General features: G+C 47.3%; 1 protein-coding gene across 7 annotated transcripts in view; it reads right to left on the reverse strand.

The window, feature by feature from the left end:
- Positions 1-18,148, reverse strand: part of HVCN1 (hydrogen voltage gated channel 1) — a 35,835-nt gene that overhangs the window by 3,011 nt on the left and 14,676 nt on the right. For all 7 annotated transcript variants that reach the window (XM_047759763.1, XM_047759761.1, XM_047759762.1 and 4 more), the window contains 3 exons: positions 9,504-9,785; positions 4,756-4,860; positions 2,033-2,264 (listed from right to left, as the gene is read on the reverse strand). In XM_047759763.1, coding sequence (XP_047615719.1) covers positions 2,033-2,264; positions 4,756-4,860; positions 9,504-9,785 — 619 coding nt within the window. The remainder of the gene's footprint in view (positions 1-2,032; positions 2,265-4,755; positions 4,861-9,503; positions 9,786-18,148) is intronic.

Raw genomic sequence — 18,148 nt, forward strand, 5'->3', positions numbered from 1 at the left:
ATGAATGGATTAAGAAGATGTGGTACATTTACACAACGGAATACTACTCAGCCATAAAAAAGAACAAAATAATGCTATTTGTAGCAACATGGATGAAACTAGAGACTCTCATACTAAGTGAAGTAAGCCAGAAAGAGAAAGATAAATACCATGTGATAGCACTTATATCTGGAATCTAATATACAGCACAAACAAACCTTTCCACAGAAAAGAAACTCATGGACTTGGAGAACAGGCTTGTAGTTGCCAAGGGCATGGGGGAGGGAGTGGGATGGACTGGGGATCTGGGGTTAATAGATGCAAACTATTGCCTTTGGAATGGATAAGCAATGAGATCCTGCTGTATAGCACAGGGGATAGATCTAGTCACTTAAGGTAGAGCATGATGGAGGATAATGTGAGAAAAAGAATGTATATATGTATGTGTGACTGGGTTACTTTGCTGTACAGAACATTGACAGAACACTGTAACTATAATGGAAAAAAATAAAATTCATTTAAAAAAAACTACAATGAGGTACCACCTCACACTGATCAGAATGGCTAACATTAAGTCTACAAATAACAAATGCTGGAGAGGGTGTGGAGAAGAGAGAATCCTCCTACACTTTTGGTGGGAATGTAAATTGGTACAACCACGATGGAAAACAGTATGGAGGTTCCTCAGAAAACTAAATATAGAACTACCATATGATCCAGCAGTCTCACTCCTGGGCATATAACTGGACAAAACTTTTATTGGAAAATATACAAGCGGTGTTGATTGCAGCAGTATTCACAATAACCAAGACATGGAAACAATCTAAAGGTCCACAGACAGATGAATGGATTAAGAAGATGTACGTATACAAAATGGAATACTACCCAGCCATGAAAAAACAAATTAATGCCATTTGTAGCAACATGGATGGAACTAGAGAGTCTCATAGTAAGTAAAGAATGTCAGAAAAGACAAATGCCATATGATATCACATATCTGGAATCTAATATATGGCACAAATGAACCTATCTACAGAAAAGAAACAAACTCATGGACATTGAGAACAGACTTGTGATGGCCAAAGGGAAAGGGGGAGGGAGTGGGATGGACTGGGAGTGTGGGGTTGGTAGAGGCAAACTATTGCATTTGCAGTGGATAAGCAATGAGATCCTACTGTGTAGCACAGGGAACTATCCAATGACTCGTGATGGAACATGATGGAGGATAATGTGAGAAAAAATATATGTGTAACTAGGTCACGTTGCTGTACAGCAGAAATTGACAGAATATTGTAAGTCAGCTCTAATTTTTAAAAAATTAAAACACAAAACCCGACACCCTATCTGGGCTCCACACTAGACTCTCCACTTAAAGTGCTGAGGGTAATTCTGATTCAGCAGGTCCACGGACAGGCATGTGAGTAATTCTGACTAGTTCACTAGCAGCTGAACAACTAACCTAGTCACTGGGTCCATGTAAAATCACAGCACAAACAGCTTTTCTGAAATGGAGCCTCCCTCTACCAATAGGGATTCAACCTGAAAGCCACATTTCCACGATTGTGTTGGCCAGAGCTAGATCTCTGGCATATTAATAGGTGTTATTTCTCTAGAAAGTGTCAAATTGGTCATCGTGAAAAACAGAGTTCTCAAAGCCTTCACCATGCTAACTCGTGCTGAGACTTTCTTAAAGGGGGCAGAATCTCACAATGCAGCATTTCCCAGCTTCCTTGCTCTGCTCTCAGGTGGCGCCCCTCCCAAAGAACAGGTTTTGGTAGAGGCTCCTCAGGAAACACCCAATTAAAAACAAGGCACTTGGGGAACCATGCTGGGAAGAACTGATCAGGAATTAGTCTAACCCTTTAAAATAGAGCCAAAAGGAGAAAGGCATGTCCTCGTGTCAGTTTTCAGCCAGTGGCAGTGGGACGCCAAATCAGAACACTTCATGTTTCATGTTTCTGTTGACTCTCAGGAGGACGGGGCCACAGTGCCCACGCCCAGGCTCCAGCCCCTGTCCCATCCCCTCCGAGGCCCAGGAGCACAGGGAACTTACCGTTGATGATCCGGGCCACCCGCCACAGCCGGAGCAGAATCAGCAGCCCCAGTGCCTCAAACTCATGCTCCCGGAACAGGAGGACAACGTCAAGAATGAAGGAAACCACCACCACAATGGCATCCAGGATCTCAAACTTGTGGTGAAAGAACTCGAAGCGGAAGACAAATATTTTAAAGAAAATCTCCATCATAAAAAAGGTCAAGATGGCCACACTCATGTAGTGAAATACCTAAAGGCGAAAAGGAGACACAATGAGTGTAGATTCCAGGCTGGTCACAGGCTGGGGCCAGTCACACAGACAAGCTGGGCTTGAGTGCACCTGTCCATTCCCCAGAGGGAGAATCCTTTGATTTCACCAGTCCTGACTTCCTGTCGGCACCAGGTGCTGTTCTCAGGCTGGGAACAGCACAGACATTGCTCTTTGAAGGGGAACGGGACAATGGCAGAATTGAAAACATCCACCATGCCCTTTGGCCCAGCAGTTCCACTGCTGGGAGTTTATCCTACAGCTAAGCTCACAAGTGCACAGTAACAAGATGTTTACGACAGCATCGTTTGCAGAACCAAAGACTTTCTATGTTGTTTGTGGAATGATAGAAATGTCCATTAGATCAGGTCACTTGTTAAAGGCATTATGGTACCTTCACTATGCAGAGGTTCAAAAGGCTAAGAAGGCTGATCTGTATGTACTGACTGGAAATGATCAACAAGGTAGATGGTAAGTGAAGAGAGTTCCCAGATCTTGCCTTGTAAGTACTGGTCTCCGCTAAAGGAACCATTTCCATTCTGGGGCAGGGAAAATAGAAAGTGAGCTGGGACATCATCTTAGGCCAGAAAGTAAGGAAATGCCCAAGAGCCATGGCGTCGTGTCAAGAGGACACAGCAGGAGTTCCTGTTATGGCTCAGCTTAGCAAACCTAACTAGTGTCCATGAGGATATGGGTTTGATCCCTGGCCTCACTCAGTGGTTTAAAAGATCCACCGTTGCCATGAGCTGTGGTGTAGGTCGCAGACATGGCTGGGATCCCAAGTTGCTGTGGCTGTGGCGTAGGCCAGCACCTGCAGCTCTGATTTGACCCCTAGCCTGGGAACGTTCATATGCTGCAGGTGCGGCCCTAAAAAGGCAAAAAAAAAAAAAAAAGATACAGCAGTCAGCTTGAACATGCTAACAGTGACTGGATTTAGGACAATTTGAACATCAAAGAGAATGACTTCAATTGTAATACACTGAATACCAAAAAAAAAAAAAAAAAAAAAAATCCATGGGCCCATACTGATAATGCACACAGAAAAAAAGAAAGCACTTTCTAAAATAATACACTACTAGGTGCAAGAGGAAAGACAGAATTAGAAATCACCAGTTTGCAACCCCCTGTGTATTCACTGACTCACACAGTGACCATCAGTAGATGCTAACTGGGGAAAAAGAAATTTGCATGATACTAAAGAGCCACTGGGCAGATTATTTATAACTGCAAAGGGAAAAGTGCCCCTGGACAGTGGAGCAGTTCAGCTTTACTATCTTCATCAAGTGATCCAACAGAGAATCACTAATAGTGATTGGCCCAACGTGTCATGATGCTAAAAAAAAAATCAGCCTACCAACAAAGAACTCTCGTTTTTTGAGCCTCTTGACCTAACCTCTGTCGTATAGGACGTAGAATAAGGAACAGGTTAAAGGACCTCGAGCATAATGTCAGAAGTCTAGTTTGAAAAAAAAGCACCATGAAAGACATTCTTGGGATGAATGAGGAAATTTGAATATAAACTGGTTATCAGATATTACGGAATTACTGATCATTTTGGGGGGTCTGATAATACTGTTATGGTTCTGTAGGAGAAAGACATTCTTAGGCATTGTTGAAATATTAAGGGGTGAAATGTCATGATGTCTTACTTTCAGATGGTCAGACAAAAATATACGAGTGTGTGCATATACAGAGAGATAAAGCAAATATAGCAAAATGTATATTTTCCTTTTTTCATAAGAAAAAGTAAAGGAAAAAGAAAAGCACAAGACAGTGAGTATAGCAGGCATATCACTGATTCTATTAAACAACAGAGGGAAAGATATTGGTCTGTCTGTGGGAGGACTCAGGCTGGCCTTGGCAAAAGTGGCCACAGGTAGGAAGAGTTTCAATATTTCTGCCCTTTCACAGTTTGAAAAGAGGTTTTTGCAATGTCCATTGAATTTTTTTCAAAGGGTGTGGGGAGATGATTTTAAGCCTATGGCCTTCTCCCATGTTACTGGTGATGGGACCACACAGTGTGTTTTCAGTGCATCCACTGCCCTTTGGGTGAACTTCTGAGATGGACTCAGGCAGTAACCGTGAATCAGGGAAGAAAGGCTGAGTGCATCCCTGGAATGGCTCCAGCACAGGGATCACATCAGAGTGTCGACAGCAGATACTGTGTGTCTCCCGCTGGGGGATGAGAAAGTGTTATTCTCCTGGTCAGACCTGCCCTCTAGAATCAGTGAAAAATTCCAGCTCAGTGGCCTAGGATAGCTCAAGATCCAAGCCATCAGGTGACTTGAGGAAGTTTCCTGCGTGTCTCTACTTGGGGAAGGAAGACGTTTTCTCTTGCTCCTTGATTGAAAGTACCCAAACTACTCTCAAATAAGGCCTGGTGACTCCAAGGTGGGTGCTGTCCTCCCACCCGCAGGTCCTCACTGTGCAGATAATAGCAGTGAACCATATTAAAGGGCTGCAGACACACTACCCTGTTGGCATAGTTATTCTTGTCAGGCTGGATGATCTTCAGGTCCAGGACAAGCTCAGCGAGCACCAGGAGGGCATCCAGAATGACCAGGCAGATGATGATAACCTGTGGACCAAGGGAAAGAGCAAGAAAGCATGAGACCCAAATAGGGACCCTCCTTCCATCTTTAAGAGGCTGGAAACGTCGGCATGAAACCACTGGGGAAAGACACCAAGGACGGGAGGCAGCTGCCCACAGCCCAAGCGCCCTGCAGGGAGCCTGCCAGGGGCCAGTTCCTCTGACACGAGCCCCTCCTTCCAGCCCAGGTGGTGCCTGTCCTCCTAAAGCCTCTGAGGCAAGTTCACTGTTTCTCAGTATGTCTCAAGCCCAACAGCTAATCCCTAGATGGCAAAAAATAAGCAATAGAGTTTCTACAAGTTTTTACTTTTCTAGTTTTGAGGGTTGCTCTTGCCAGGGTAGCCCAGACAGATAATCAATAATTTAAAACATCCAGCCTCAGAGATCTGAGTTGTAGGAGGCCCTCCAGGGGCGGCTTCCTCCAGGCAGCTGGGTTACAGTGACTTGCACTGTGCCGTGAGGTGCCCACCCCGCTCACGTGTGCTTGTGAAGGGGTGAAGGGGAGAGAGAGTCCTGCATTTCCTGGAGCTGCTGTGGGAAAGACAGTCCCCTGGGCTTTGTGACCTTCTGGTTGGGGGAGGATAGTGGGGACCAGGGTGGAGTGAGTAGGTGGCCTCATCAGGGGCAGTGGGGGTGGACATGATGACAGGTGGTGGTGATGGTGGTGAGAGCCATAAAGGTGGGGTGGAGGTGACAGCACCTGGGGAGACCATGGGGATGACGTGGTGATCGCGGAAATGGCAGCAACGGGAGGATCCCCACAGGACATTGTGGGACCCCTCTCTTCCCCTGGAAGTTCTGGACCATCACTTCCTTCCCCCTGGGCTTTGCCTCTTACACTCTCAGGAGTAGGTTTTGACCTCTGAAATGTAATCTGCCATTATCTTGGTAGTTTTTGCCATTTCAGGTTGAAATTAAACAATTTCAGGCCTATATAAGAATGGACTGCTAAACCTTTGGACCATTTCAATTTATAGTAATGATTTTAGTAATTAAAGTACTTGATGACATGGTTTATTGTGAAAATTGCAAGGCAAATGGCTTGGTGATGAAGTTTTTGCACAAACCGAAATTTGGTAGCTTAATAAATTAGACTCAAGCCTCAGATGGGGTCTTTCTTTCCTTCTTTCCTTCTTCCCTCCCTCTGTGGTTTTGTTTTAGAGCTAAAGGATCTAAGAGCTCATCTGGTTTAAAACCAAGGCACAGAGATACTAAAAGCAAGCTGAATAGGGCGTTCCCATTATGGCTGAGCAGAAACGAACCCGACTAGTATCCGTGAGAAGACAGGTTCAATCCCTGGCCTCGCTCAGTGGGTTAAGGATCCTGCATTGCTGTGAGCTCCGGTACAGGCTCGGATGTGCCTGTGGTGTAGGCAGCTGCAGCTCTGATTAAACCCCTAGCCTGGGAACTTCCGTGTGCTGCACCTGTGTCCCTCCCCCCCGCCCCCGCCCCCAACAGACTGAATATTCAGCCATAAAAAAGGAATGAAGCACTGACACAGGCCACAATGTGAATGAACCTAGAAAACATTATGCTAAGTGAAAGACGCCAAACACAAAAGACCACGTATATGATTCCATTTATGCGAAATATCCAGAATGGGCAAACATACAGAAACAGAGAGTAGATTAATGTTTGTTTGGGGCCAGGAGTTACTGTCTCACAGAAATACTGAATTTCCTTTTGAGGTGATGGAGATGTTCTGGAACTAGTGCTGACGGTTACACAACATTGTGAATGTGCTAAATAAATGCCACTGAATCATTCACTTTAAAATGATTAAATTTTGGAGTTCCCATGTGGCTCTGTGGTTTAAGGTTCAATCCCTGGCCTGGCAACTTACGTGTGCCACAGGATCTAACAAATAAATAAAATGATTAAATTATATGTGAATCTCACCTCAATTTTTTTTTTCTTTTTTGGCTGCCCCAAGGCATATGGAATTCCTCAGAAAGGGATCGGATCCAAACCACAGTTGCAACAACTGCAGGATCCTTAACCCTACTCACTGTTCCAGGCAGGGATCAAACCCACATCCTAGCCTGCAGAGATGCTGCTGATCCCACTGTACTGCAGTGGGAACTCTTCACCTCAATTTTAAAAAGTGAGAGAGAGAGACAGACCCAAGGTCCCAAAACTACAATGCCTGGGTCCCGGCCCCAGCCTCTATGAACTAACCCCTAAGGCCCCAAATTTGCCAGTTCACAAAGCCCTTGTAGTTCCAGGAGAGCCACATCACAAAGAAAAATGCTGAGAACTTGGGAAAGCCAGTTAATTCCAAATCCTCACCTGGAAGACGGGCATGCCTGGCAGAACGCAGTGGAGCAGAGCATGGGCTGTGGGGCGGCTCTAGCTCACCCGTTAGCCTGGACCTTGGCCGTAGCTTCCTTTTCCACCCCAGAGTGACAATGGGAGCAGTGCATGACATCATGTGTGAGCTGAGGGCCCAGCCTGAGTGAGCAGATAATAAAAGGGACACACCTGACTTTCCAGGCCACCCTCCCCTGGCCCAGCTTCCCTGTCCATCGGTGGTTTCCATGGACGCCTGACTCACCCTGAATTCTCTCCCCTGGTTGGTTGTACCATCCTGTGTGAGGAGTGACAACAGTTAACTATATATCATGTCACTGAGGCCACCTCAAACCATAGGAACAGGAGGAGACTGCATCCAAGAAAGGGATTCCAGAATCTCCTTGTACACGGTTCTATCGGCAAAGATCAAACCCTTGAATCCTTATCTCCTCCTCCAAGGTGGCCTCCCTGCTTCCACTCTGAGCCCCTCTACAAATCTGGTCATGTTGCCCCCATCCTTCCAGGGGATACACACAAGCCTCGCAGACCCTTCTCAGCTCCTCGAATGCTGAAGACCCTTTCCTCCCTCAGCCTGGGAGGCTCCTCCCCTGCCACCCGCAGAGCTCACCTCTGCCTGACCTTCAGGTGTCAGGTGAGATGTCACCTCCACTGTCGTCACATGTCCTAGATGAGGTCTCCCCCACTCCCAGGGCCTCTCAGTGCCCCCTTTAGTGTCCCTGCAGAGGCTTCCCTCCACTTACAACTGCCCGCCTCTGCAGAGCATTGAGCAAGGGAGGGACGCACCCATTCCGCTGGCTGCTGTAGGCCCTGTGCACCGCAGGTGCTAAGATCTGACTGTTGGGAGAATGAATAAACAGCTCTACTCTGCTTCCCCCTGAGCCACGTGGCCCAGTTAGGAGAGGAGGGACCTCACAAGGACTCCCCCTGGCAGCTGGAAGGAAGCTGGCTCCTTCCTTCTGCTCCCGGAATTGAGGGTTTGGGATTTCAACCCCAACAACTTAATACCATGTTTCCTCTCCCGTCAGAGCCACAGAGGGAAGCGCTGAGCTGCCAGCAGTGCTGGGCTGTCTGGCCTGCTTTTTTCTCTAAGCCACATGAGAGTGGAAAAAAAAAAAAAGACCCAAGTCACTTCATTTTCTATTTTACCCTGGAATGAGGTCCGTGATGGGAGAGATGAGGGCTGCTTCTCTCTGCCTCCAGAAAGGACCTTGGCTTTAGGGAGGGGCTGGATTATTGAGGTTGAGGGGAATGCCTGCAGCAAGAGCACCAAAACAGCTCTGTTCAGGGATGGGGCTGACAAGGAGCTGTGTGTGTCATGAGGCCCCTGAGCCCCCTGCTTTCTCCTGGGACCCAGAATGTGCTTCCAGACACCTGCTTGCTTCTCTTGGGGCTGAACCCCACCTGCATTTGTCCTTCATAGTTGGAAGACGTCAGGACAGCCCTGAACCCTGTAACAAGTTCCTTTCCCTTTGCTCTTCTCTGCAGCCCGTGTTTCCCTCCCAGGCTCTCCCCGTAACCACACCTGGAGGTGGGTGGTGGGTCGAGCCAGGCAGGTATTTTTGGCATCACTTCACAAGAGAAGAAACTGCCTCCTGCCCCCAGTGGCAATGAGTTTGTGAGGCATGGGACCCTCATAGCCTTGCTCAACCCAGGGCCGGCACTCCATGTTTGCTGAAGGAATGTGGGAATGTTTTATCTGCCCCCAGAGTTTACCCTTTAATTTACCTTGTGTGCGTGTGGTCAATCACGCATAAACTTACCATTTTAGCTATTTTACAGTTGGCATAAAGTTCAGAGGCATCAAGCACGTTCCCGAGGTTGTGCAACCATGACCTCTGTCTAGTTTCAGAACATTTTCATTACCCCAAATGGAGACTCGTATCCAAGAAGCAGTCACTCCCACTTCCTCCCTCCCTCCAATCTTGCTGTCTCTGGATTTATGTTATTCTAGACACTGCATATAAACGGAATTATAAGATATGGGGCCTATGTGTCCGGGTTCTTCCACTGAGTATCACGTGGTCAAAGTTCATCCACCTTGTGGCCTGAGTCAGTGCTTCACTCCTTTTTCCAGCTGAGGATGGATAGGTCACATTTTGTGTAGCCATCTGTCAGTGGATGTACCCTGACTTTGGTATCAGGATTTATTTTACCCCTGATAGCACTGGACCTGCCTGGTGTACCCAGTGCTGGATGGGGCACGTGGTCCACAGAATGAATGAGCTGTTGCCAGAGATGGGCCCCCACCCTGCCCTCGTGACTCTTGCTGCCAGCTCTGCCCCACCCTGGGCACCTTGGGCCTCTGCCCGCCCACCTACCTGAAACCTGTGGGCGCTGAAGAGCTTCCTCAAAGTGCTCCTGAAGTCTAGGCGGGGCCTGGGCAGAGGGACAGGGGCTGCAGCCGGGTCAGTGGCTCTGCCCTCCTCGCCCGAGGCCGGCGTTTGCGGCGGCGGCTGCTCCTCCTCCTCCTCCTCCTCTTCATTCTCCCACTTCTTGTAATTGATGTTCCAGGCATGGTAGTCGTCCCCCACAACAGTGAAATGCTTCAAGAACTTGCTCATCCTCTCGGCAGGAGCCACCTTGGCCCTGCGGGTGACTGCCTGAAGGGAGGGGAAAGAGGTGAGCACTTGAGCAGCCTAGCCGTCCCTCTGGGGCGGGGGCGGGGTGGGGGGTGGGGAGCAGGGCCCCCAAGGGCCACAGGGGCAAAGGCAGTCTGGGTGCTCAGAGCACCCGCCGTGCAAGCACAGACCGTGAGGTCACAGTGGTTTCTCGTGTGTTTATTTTTGGAGCCCGGGATCTCAGGGCTGGTGAGGCAACAGGAAGCCCCAGGCCCTGTCAGGCTTGTCACTGTGGCCTAGCTGGCAGTAACCAACAGCATAGGTACTGCTGCCCAGTTGCAAAAGCACCCACCACGGGCCCGTGTAAATACTAGAAGAGCAGCCCAAGGTTCAGAGGCTACCTAAAAACCCAGAGGTGAGAGCGGGCAGGGCAGGGCAGGGCGAGGGGAGGGCAAAAGTAAAAGTAACCCAGCATTTCCCTGAGAAGCAAAGCCACCCTCCCCACCTTCCATGTCACCAATCAGTCCTGGTAAGGTGAGCGGCAGGTTCACCATGTTCTCCTAAGTTCAGCCAGTGCTGTTTTAAATATATTAGGGACAGCTGTTTAAAGATTCATGCCTTCAGAGCGAAAAAGTGAATAATCCCCCCACCGCTTTGACCAACCTACCCTATCAGATATCAAATTTTTTTCTAAAGTTCAACCTTCAGGTATAAAAATAGGCCATATGATCAGCGTAATAGGAAAGGAGAGCCCCCAACAGACCCAGGTCCCTGTGGGAACCTGTATATGACTGACAGCAGTCTAGATCCATGAGAAAACACTGGGGAGGTTAGGACATCTGGCTTTCCCACAGAAAAAGAATCTTTATCTCATACCACGCACGGAATAAATTTCAGTTGCACTAACCTATACAAGTGTATTTTTAAAAAAATTGAAAGTCTTAGGACAAAATACAGAGAAGTATCTTCATGACCTTAGGGGTGGAAAAGATTGCTAAAATAAGACACAAAATACAAAAGAATGGATAGATTTAACCCCTCAAAACTAAAATTTTTTTCTTTTTACAACCGCACCTGTGGCATATGGAAGTTCCCAGGCCACGGGTAGAATCAGAGCTGTAGCTGCCGGCCTGCACCACAGCCACAGCAACAACGGATCCAATCCACATCTGTAACCTATGCCACAGCTTGCAACAGCACCGGATCCTTAACCCATTGGGAGAGGTCAGGGATGGAACCTGTATCCTCACAGAGACAATATCATGTCCTTAACCTGCTGAGCCACTACAGGAACTCCCAAAGCTCAAAAATGTTATCCTTTGCCCTCTCTGTCTGTTTTTTTTTTCTCTCTCTCTCTCTCTCTCACACACACACACCTACAAAGTCAGACCTACCACAGACTGGAAGTATTTGTGTATTTAATAGACAAAGATTTAGTATCCAGAATATATAAAGAAATCTTACCCCAAAAAAACAACTCCATGGAAATTAGGTAATGGGTATTAACAGACAGTTCACATGCAGGGAAATCCAAATGGGCTAGACACTCAGCTTCACTAATATTCAGGAAAATGTGAATTGAAGTAACAATCACACACATCTTTTCAGTGCTGGTGCAGGTGTGAAGCAATGGGGGTTTCTTGAGCCCAGAAGATAGGAACAGACACTGGAACCAATCTTTTTGGAAGCAATCTGGCACTGTTTTGTCAAGTTGGAGTTGTGCATATCTTAATGATCTGAAGGCTTCAAGAGAAACTCGCCTACATGTGCTCAAATGAGTGGCATGTTCAAGAATGTTCGCTGCAAATGTTCACCCAAATGGTAGAGAGATAGGAATGCATTTTCTCTATTCATGTGATGGAATTCTATACAACGGTTAAAAGGAATGAACAACGGAGTTCCTGTTGTGGCTCAGCAGTAAGGAACCTGATTAGAATCTGTGAGGACTTGGGTTCAACCCCTGGCTTCACTCAGTGGATTAAGGATCTGGCTTTACCATGAGCTGTGGTGCAGGTTGCAGACATGGCTCAGATCTGGCGTTGCTATGGCTGTGGCATAGGCTGGCAGCTGGAGCTCTGATTGGACCCTTAGCCTGGGAACCTCCATATGCCGCGGGTAGGGCCCTAAAATTAAAAAAAAAATAAATAAAGGAATGAACTACATCTCCATGCATCACTGATAACATCCATGTGTATCCCTTCAGCAGTACTGAGCACAGTGGATCATGCCCTTTCTTCAAAAAGTTCCTTCATTGGCTTCTGGGATTCCACACTCTCTTGGTTTTCCTCCTACTTCAATGGCTGCAAAATGTTGCTACATATTGCTTCTGGAATGTGTAAAAATGTGAGCATCTACATACAAAAAAAAAAAAAAAAAGGGATTTCTGCTTCTGACCATGATACAGTAACTGGTGTAAACATACCACTTAGAAAAAATGCCATAAAAGTCGATAAAATATAACTATAAAATTGGATAAAATGTATGAAATTAACTGTGATCTCTGAGAGAAGAGAAACAAATGAGATGAACTCTGCAGTCACCCTGGCTTTCTGCCTGGACGCACTTTGTGAACTGTGGAGAAGAAGATTATAGTTCAGAGCTACTGAACTTCCCTTTCTCAGGAATTTGCAGAGAATATCGGAGAAAAGGAAGCGGTACAGAGAAGGAACTCCAAAAACTGGACTTTGGCTGAGTCCTTCATATATGCAAAGCAAGATTCTATGAGGCAGGGCAAAATGTAACTTTCAGGGTGGGGGGAAAAAACCCTTGGCAAACTGTGAGCTGAACAACTATCAGAGATTACACAGGGCTGGGTTGGAAGATCTGTGAGTTTCAAACACCTGGAGTAGGGAGATTTTGTTCAACTTTGAGCATTCAATAGAAATTCTAGAAAAGCCACACCTTATAAGTAGACCTAATCTAACCTTCTAGTTAGGGCTATCTTAGACCTGTCCCAACTTAGCTTAAAAGTAAGGCTTTTTAAAAAGATCAAGCTAGAAATTCCCATTGTGGCTCAGTGGTAACAAACACAACTAGTACCCATGAGGACATGGTTCAATCCCTGGCCTCCTTCAGTGGGTTAAGGATCCAGCGTTGCTGTGAGCTATGGTGTAGGCTGTAGACACAGCTCAGATCTGGCATTGCTGTGGTTATGGTATAGGCAGGCAGCTGAAGCTCTGATTTGACCCCTAGCCTGGGAACTTCCAGATGCTGAAGGTACGGCCCTATTAAAAAATAATAATAAAATAAAATAAAAAGATCAAGCTAATCTCTAAGCTAATTAACTGCCTGTTAGAACAAAACTCAATACTCTACTGAGGAAGACAGCAAAATGCCCTCAACAACATAACAATCATAATGTCCAGGGTATAATAAAAAATTACTAGACAGATTAATAAGCAGAAAAATGTGGCCTTAACTAATAGACAAATCAGCTTATTATCTCAAAATAGACAGATAATGGAATTGGCCAACAAAAACTTGAAAAGAGCTATTCTAAATATGTTCACGGATTTCAAGGAAAACAAAAACTTAATGAGGGAACAAATGCAGAATCTCAAAAACAGAAACTATAAAAAAGATCCAGGAGTTCCCACTGTGATGCAGTGGGTGAAGAATCTGACTGCAGCAGCCTGAGTCACTGTGGAGGTGTGGGTTTGATACCTGGCACAGCGCAGGTGGGTTAAAGGATCTGGCATTGCCATAGTTGTGGCAAAGGTTGAATCTGCAGCTTGGATTCAATCCCTGGCCCAGGAACTTTCATTTGCCATGGGTGTGGCCATTAAAAAAAAAAAGATCCAAATGGATACTCTAGAATTGAAAAATATGTATATGAAATGAAAAATCACTGGATGGGCTTAATAGCTGGTTAGATGCTACAGAAGAAAAGATCAGTGAACCTAAAGACAAAAAAATCTAAAAGACCCAGTGGAAGCATGGAGAGAAAAAAGACTGGGGTGGGGGTGGGGGTGGGAGTGGCAGGTGAAGAGAACAGAGCCTCAGGGACAATATTAAGTAACCAAATATACATATACCTGGAGTACCAAAAGGAGATGAGAGAAAAAATATTTGGAGAAATAATGGCTGAAAACAATATCCAAATCTGATGGAAAAATATAAACATGTAGATCCAAAAGTCAGTGTCCTCAGAGTGTCATGTGACATCTGACCTAGAGCAGAGGCCCATCAAGTGCTTGTTGGCTGAGGGCACTGGTGCCCTGTTTCCCATGCCAGCATGCCAACTGCTGGGTTCCCAGGGCTGACCAAGGGCCAGGCCTGCAGCTCCGGGTGCTACTGGCCATATTTGTCTCCCCGAAACACCTCACCTGGCAGACGGAAACCTGTGCTAGTTCTCAGCATGGCAGGAACCTCAGGGTGCTGTGTGAAAACCACACTGATATTTCATACAGGAGAGGAAATTTTTTTTTTTGAAATTTTGCATCCAGTAAAGTAGTAACTTTCAGTAATTTGGGATGAGACTATTTATGGCATGCAGCAGAGCAGAAAACAACTCTGGTTTTAAGTCAAAGATCTGTCATGCTGGAAACAGAAATGTTCCAGAAAAGGGCAAAGATATAGCTGATCATGAAAATGTTGCGGGCATCGGCAGCTTCACCACACACCCTGGAATCTCAGCTCTCGGGATCCCCCTGTGCTGCCAGGACAGGTGGAAGGACTGACTCAGTGAGTTACGTGGACCACCAGGCTCAGTGCCTGGCTTGGAGCAGCCCCTCCATAAGCATCAGCTGGTATTATTATTCCTCAACAATAAAAATTCTCACCTCCACTCCTCCACCTTCATCACTGCTCGTGGATATTTCGCTTCTCTGGTTACTGGCCCAACACTGCCCTCTCTGGGGTTAATACCCCAGAGTATTTAGTTATATGAACTTCAAGATCCCCTTTGTGGCTGAGGCTCGAATGATTTGTTTCTATCACAAGGAACTCTCTCTTGCCACCCGGAGAGTCTAAATGAGAGGAGTCCCTGGCGCTAGACACCCCCATCTCTGTCTCCCCTGCATTAAGCCTTGCTGTCCCACTATATCCTGGCACTGCCCTCTCTGGGATCACCTTTCCGTATCAAAGCCCACACCTGTCGTTCCCACCTGGACTTGACTGCACCCGCCCCCACAGTGGACGTGGTTCTGTTTGACAAGCTTGCCTCTTGATTTTTCTCCCATCTCTGGCCACCCTTTCTATAGCATGTCCCTGCCCTCAGGCCACCAGAAGTCTTCAAGTCCCTAGCCCTGAGCTTGTCCTGGCTCAGGGCAACTCTCTCCCATTGGTGGTCTCTGCACACATGTGTTCTTGCTGCTGCTCAGGTGCACATCAGTCTCCACCTGCTGTCTGATATCCTGCCAGGTCATTGGTTTGCTGTGACCCAAACTGAACGAATTTCTTTCTTCTTCTTCTTAAAAAAACTTTAGTGGAATATAGTTGACTTACAAAGCTGTGTAAATTTCAGGCATACAGAAAAGTAAAGAACTTGGAGTTCCTGTTGTGGCTCAGCAGTAACCAACCCGACTAGTATCCATGAGGATGCGGGTTGGATCCCTGGCCTCGATCAGTGGGTTAAGGATCTGGCGTTGCTGTGAGCTGCGGTGTAGGTCACAGACGTGGCTTGGATCCCACGTTGGTGTGGCTGTGGTGTAGGTCTGCAGCTGCAGTTCTGATTCAACCCCTCGCCTGGGAACTTTCATATGCCACAGGTGTGGCCCTAAAAAGAAAAAAAAAGGAAAAAGAAAAGTAATGATCTGAACTCATTTTTTATCTTTTCTCCCCAGTCCACTCTTCCTTCCACATTCTGCTAGGGCATGGCAGCACCTCCACCCTGCTGCACAAGCCAAAAACTAAAGTTCATTCTTGGCTCCTCTCCCTCAAGCCCAGCAGCCTAACTGCCTGAACACCGCTCATGCTGCACTTTTTTTTTTTTCTCCGCCTCACCCTCTCCCTCCCACCACTGTCACTTCTTGCCCAGATGCCAGCACCAGTCTCTTTACTTGGCCTCCTGCCTCTGATCCTTTTTCCACTCGGTGCCAGCCAGGGCCATCTTTCTCCATCACTGGTCTGGCAGTGTCCCTGCACTCCCCTCTCCCCAGTACTGTCAGCCCTTCCCAGCCTCACCTCCTGCCATCACTGCCCTCAGGACAAGGTCAAAGCTCTCTTGGTCTCCTCCCAGGCCTCCACCACCCTCCAGCTACACTGCACGCATTGCTGTTCTAGAACAAACCACGCTCTCTCTTGCTTCCAGGACTTTGCATGGCCTGCCCCACTGCCTGGAACACCCTCTGCCTGTCTCACCCTGGTTCTCTCTCAGGTCTTACAGACATCAATTTTACCTCCCCTGGGAGGCCTTCCTTAACCACCACCTGCTGGGTGAGGGTTCTTCCTTCTCTTTCCTATCAGGTCCTTCTGTGTCACACTGTGACATCTCAGTGTCTGCCGTCTGTCTCTTGCACGGGTCGGTGAACTGGGGTGGGGTGGGGGGGGGGGGTGGCAGACGCTCTTCCTCCTGCAGTCACAGGGATGGGATCAATACATGTTTAATAACAACAAAACCTCAGGGGCTAGCCATCAAAGGTAAAAGTTTCGCCTACTGCTCTTTTATACATGACAAGTATTAGATCAGAAAAATTATTCTGGGAGAGAAATGAGCAAAACAGACCCCTAGAATTGATGGAGAAGACAACGATCTTGTGACCATGTATTCTTACAGGCTCTGAAGCTGCCATCTGTAGGAGGGGGAAAGTCCCTATTTCAAGGTCATCCAACAATCACTGAAAAAGGTAATTTTTAAGAAACAACCGACTCCTGATTCCCAGGGCCTAATGTCCCTGAATGTTCCCCTTTCCCTCCCAGAGCCTACTTCTGGGGACCTAATCTACTTTTTAATCAACACTCTCACCCCTAAACAAGACACAATAGCAGCAACATCTATTATTACTGATTGTTTATTATTTGTTACATCGGTGCACTGCTAAGTTCCTTAAACACACTATTTCGTTTTAATTCCTAACAACACTCTGAGGTCGGAGCCAGCATTTTGGGTCTGGGTGAAAAAGGGGACTTGTCCAAAGTCACACACTCAGAAAATGGCAGAGTTGGGATCTGCCCTTGGGTTGTACGACCTGAAGACCCTGTGTTAGAACACACGGCAGAGAGAAAGCCAGGCAGTCCATGACTGGAGATCTGCCTCCTAGGAGGGTGCAGTGGGTTAAGCTGTAGCTGCCCCCAAGTTCATGTTCACCTGAAACCTCAGAACATGACCTTGTTTGGAAGACAGGCCTTTGCAGATGTAATTGGTTAAAAGATTGTGTGATCAAACCATCCTGGATTTAGGGTGGACCCTAAATCCAATGACTGGTGTCCTTGTAAGAAAAGAGAGGACACCCAGGGGAGAAGGCCCCTAGAAGGTGGAGGCAGAGACTGAAGTGGTACAGCTCCAAGCCAAGGATGCCACGGATGGCCAGCAACCACCAGAAGCTGGGAGAGGGGGATGGGACGGACCCTCCCACCCTGTCTTCAGGGAACAGATTCTGCCAATATCCTAATTTTGAAACTCTGGACTTCAGAACTGAGGGAATACATATCTGCTGCTTTAAGTCATCTATGTTGTGGAAGCCGCAGGAAGCTAACACAGAAGGGGAGGGCCCGGGTCAGCTCATGGCAGGGCTGGGGGCATAGATCACGTACTCTCTTTCCCTTTATCTCTGTGGTCCACCATCCAATCTTGACTCCTGGAGGTCACAAAACCACATGGACCAAGCTTGTTTTTTTTTTTTTTTTTTTTTTTTTTGCTCGTAGCTTCTGGGCCACCTTCATTGGTAACAATCCTGAGAAGAAGCTAAGTGGGAGGGGCCGTCTCTCTATTCTACAGAAGGGGAAACTGAGGTTCAGAGGAGAGACCATGGAGTTCCTGTTGTGGCTCAGTGGTAACAAACCTGACTAGTATCCAGGAGGACACAGATTCAAGCCCTGGCCTTACTCAGTAGGTTAAGGATCTGGCATTGCCGTGAGCTATGGTGTAGTCGCAGATGAGGCTCGGATCCCATGTTGCTGCAGCTGTGGTATAGGCTGGCAACTGCAGCTCCAATGTGACCCCTAGCCCAAAGCTACCCAGTTTGGTAGGCCAACAGAGGCGGAGGGTGGAAGGCCCACCTCTGTAACACCGGATGGGCACTGAAAGGGTTATATCGTTTTTCTCCCCCTTTTTTGGCTGCCCCACGCCATATGGAGTTCCTGGGCCAGGGATCATATCAAAGCTGCAGTTGCGACATACGCCACAGCTGCAGCAGTGCCAAATCCTTAACCCACTCTGCTGGGCCAGGGATTGAACCTGTATCCCAGTGTTCCAAAGATGCCGCCAATCCTGTTGCACCACAAGTGGGACTCCAGGTGTGTTCTTC

This window comes from Phacochoerus africanus, chromosome 15 (genome assembly GCF_016906955.1).
Source record: "Phacochoerus africanus isolate WHEZ1 chromosome 15, ROS_Pafr_v1, whole genome shotgun sequence".
Taxonomy (NCBI): Eukaryota; Metazoa; Chordata; class Mammalia; order Artiodactyla; family Suidae; genus Phacochoerus; species Phacochoerus africanus.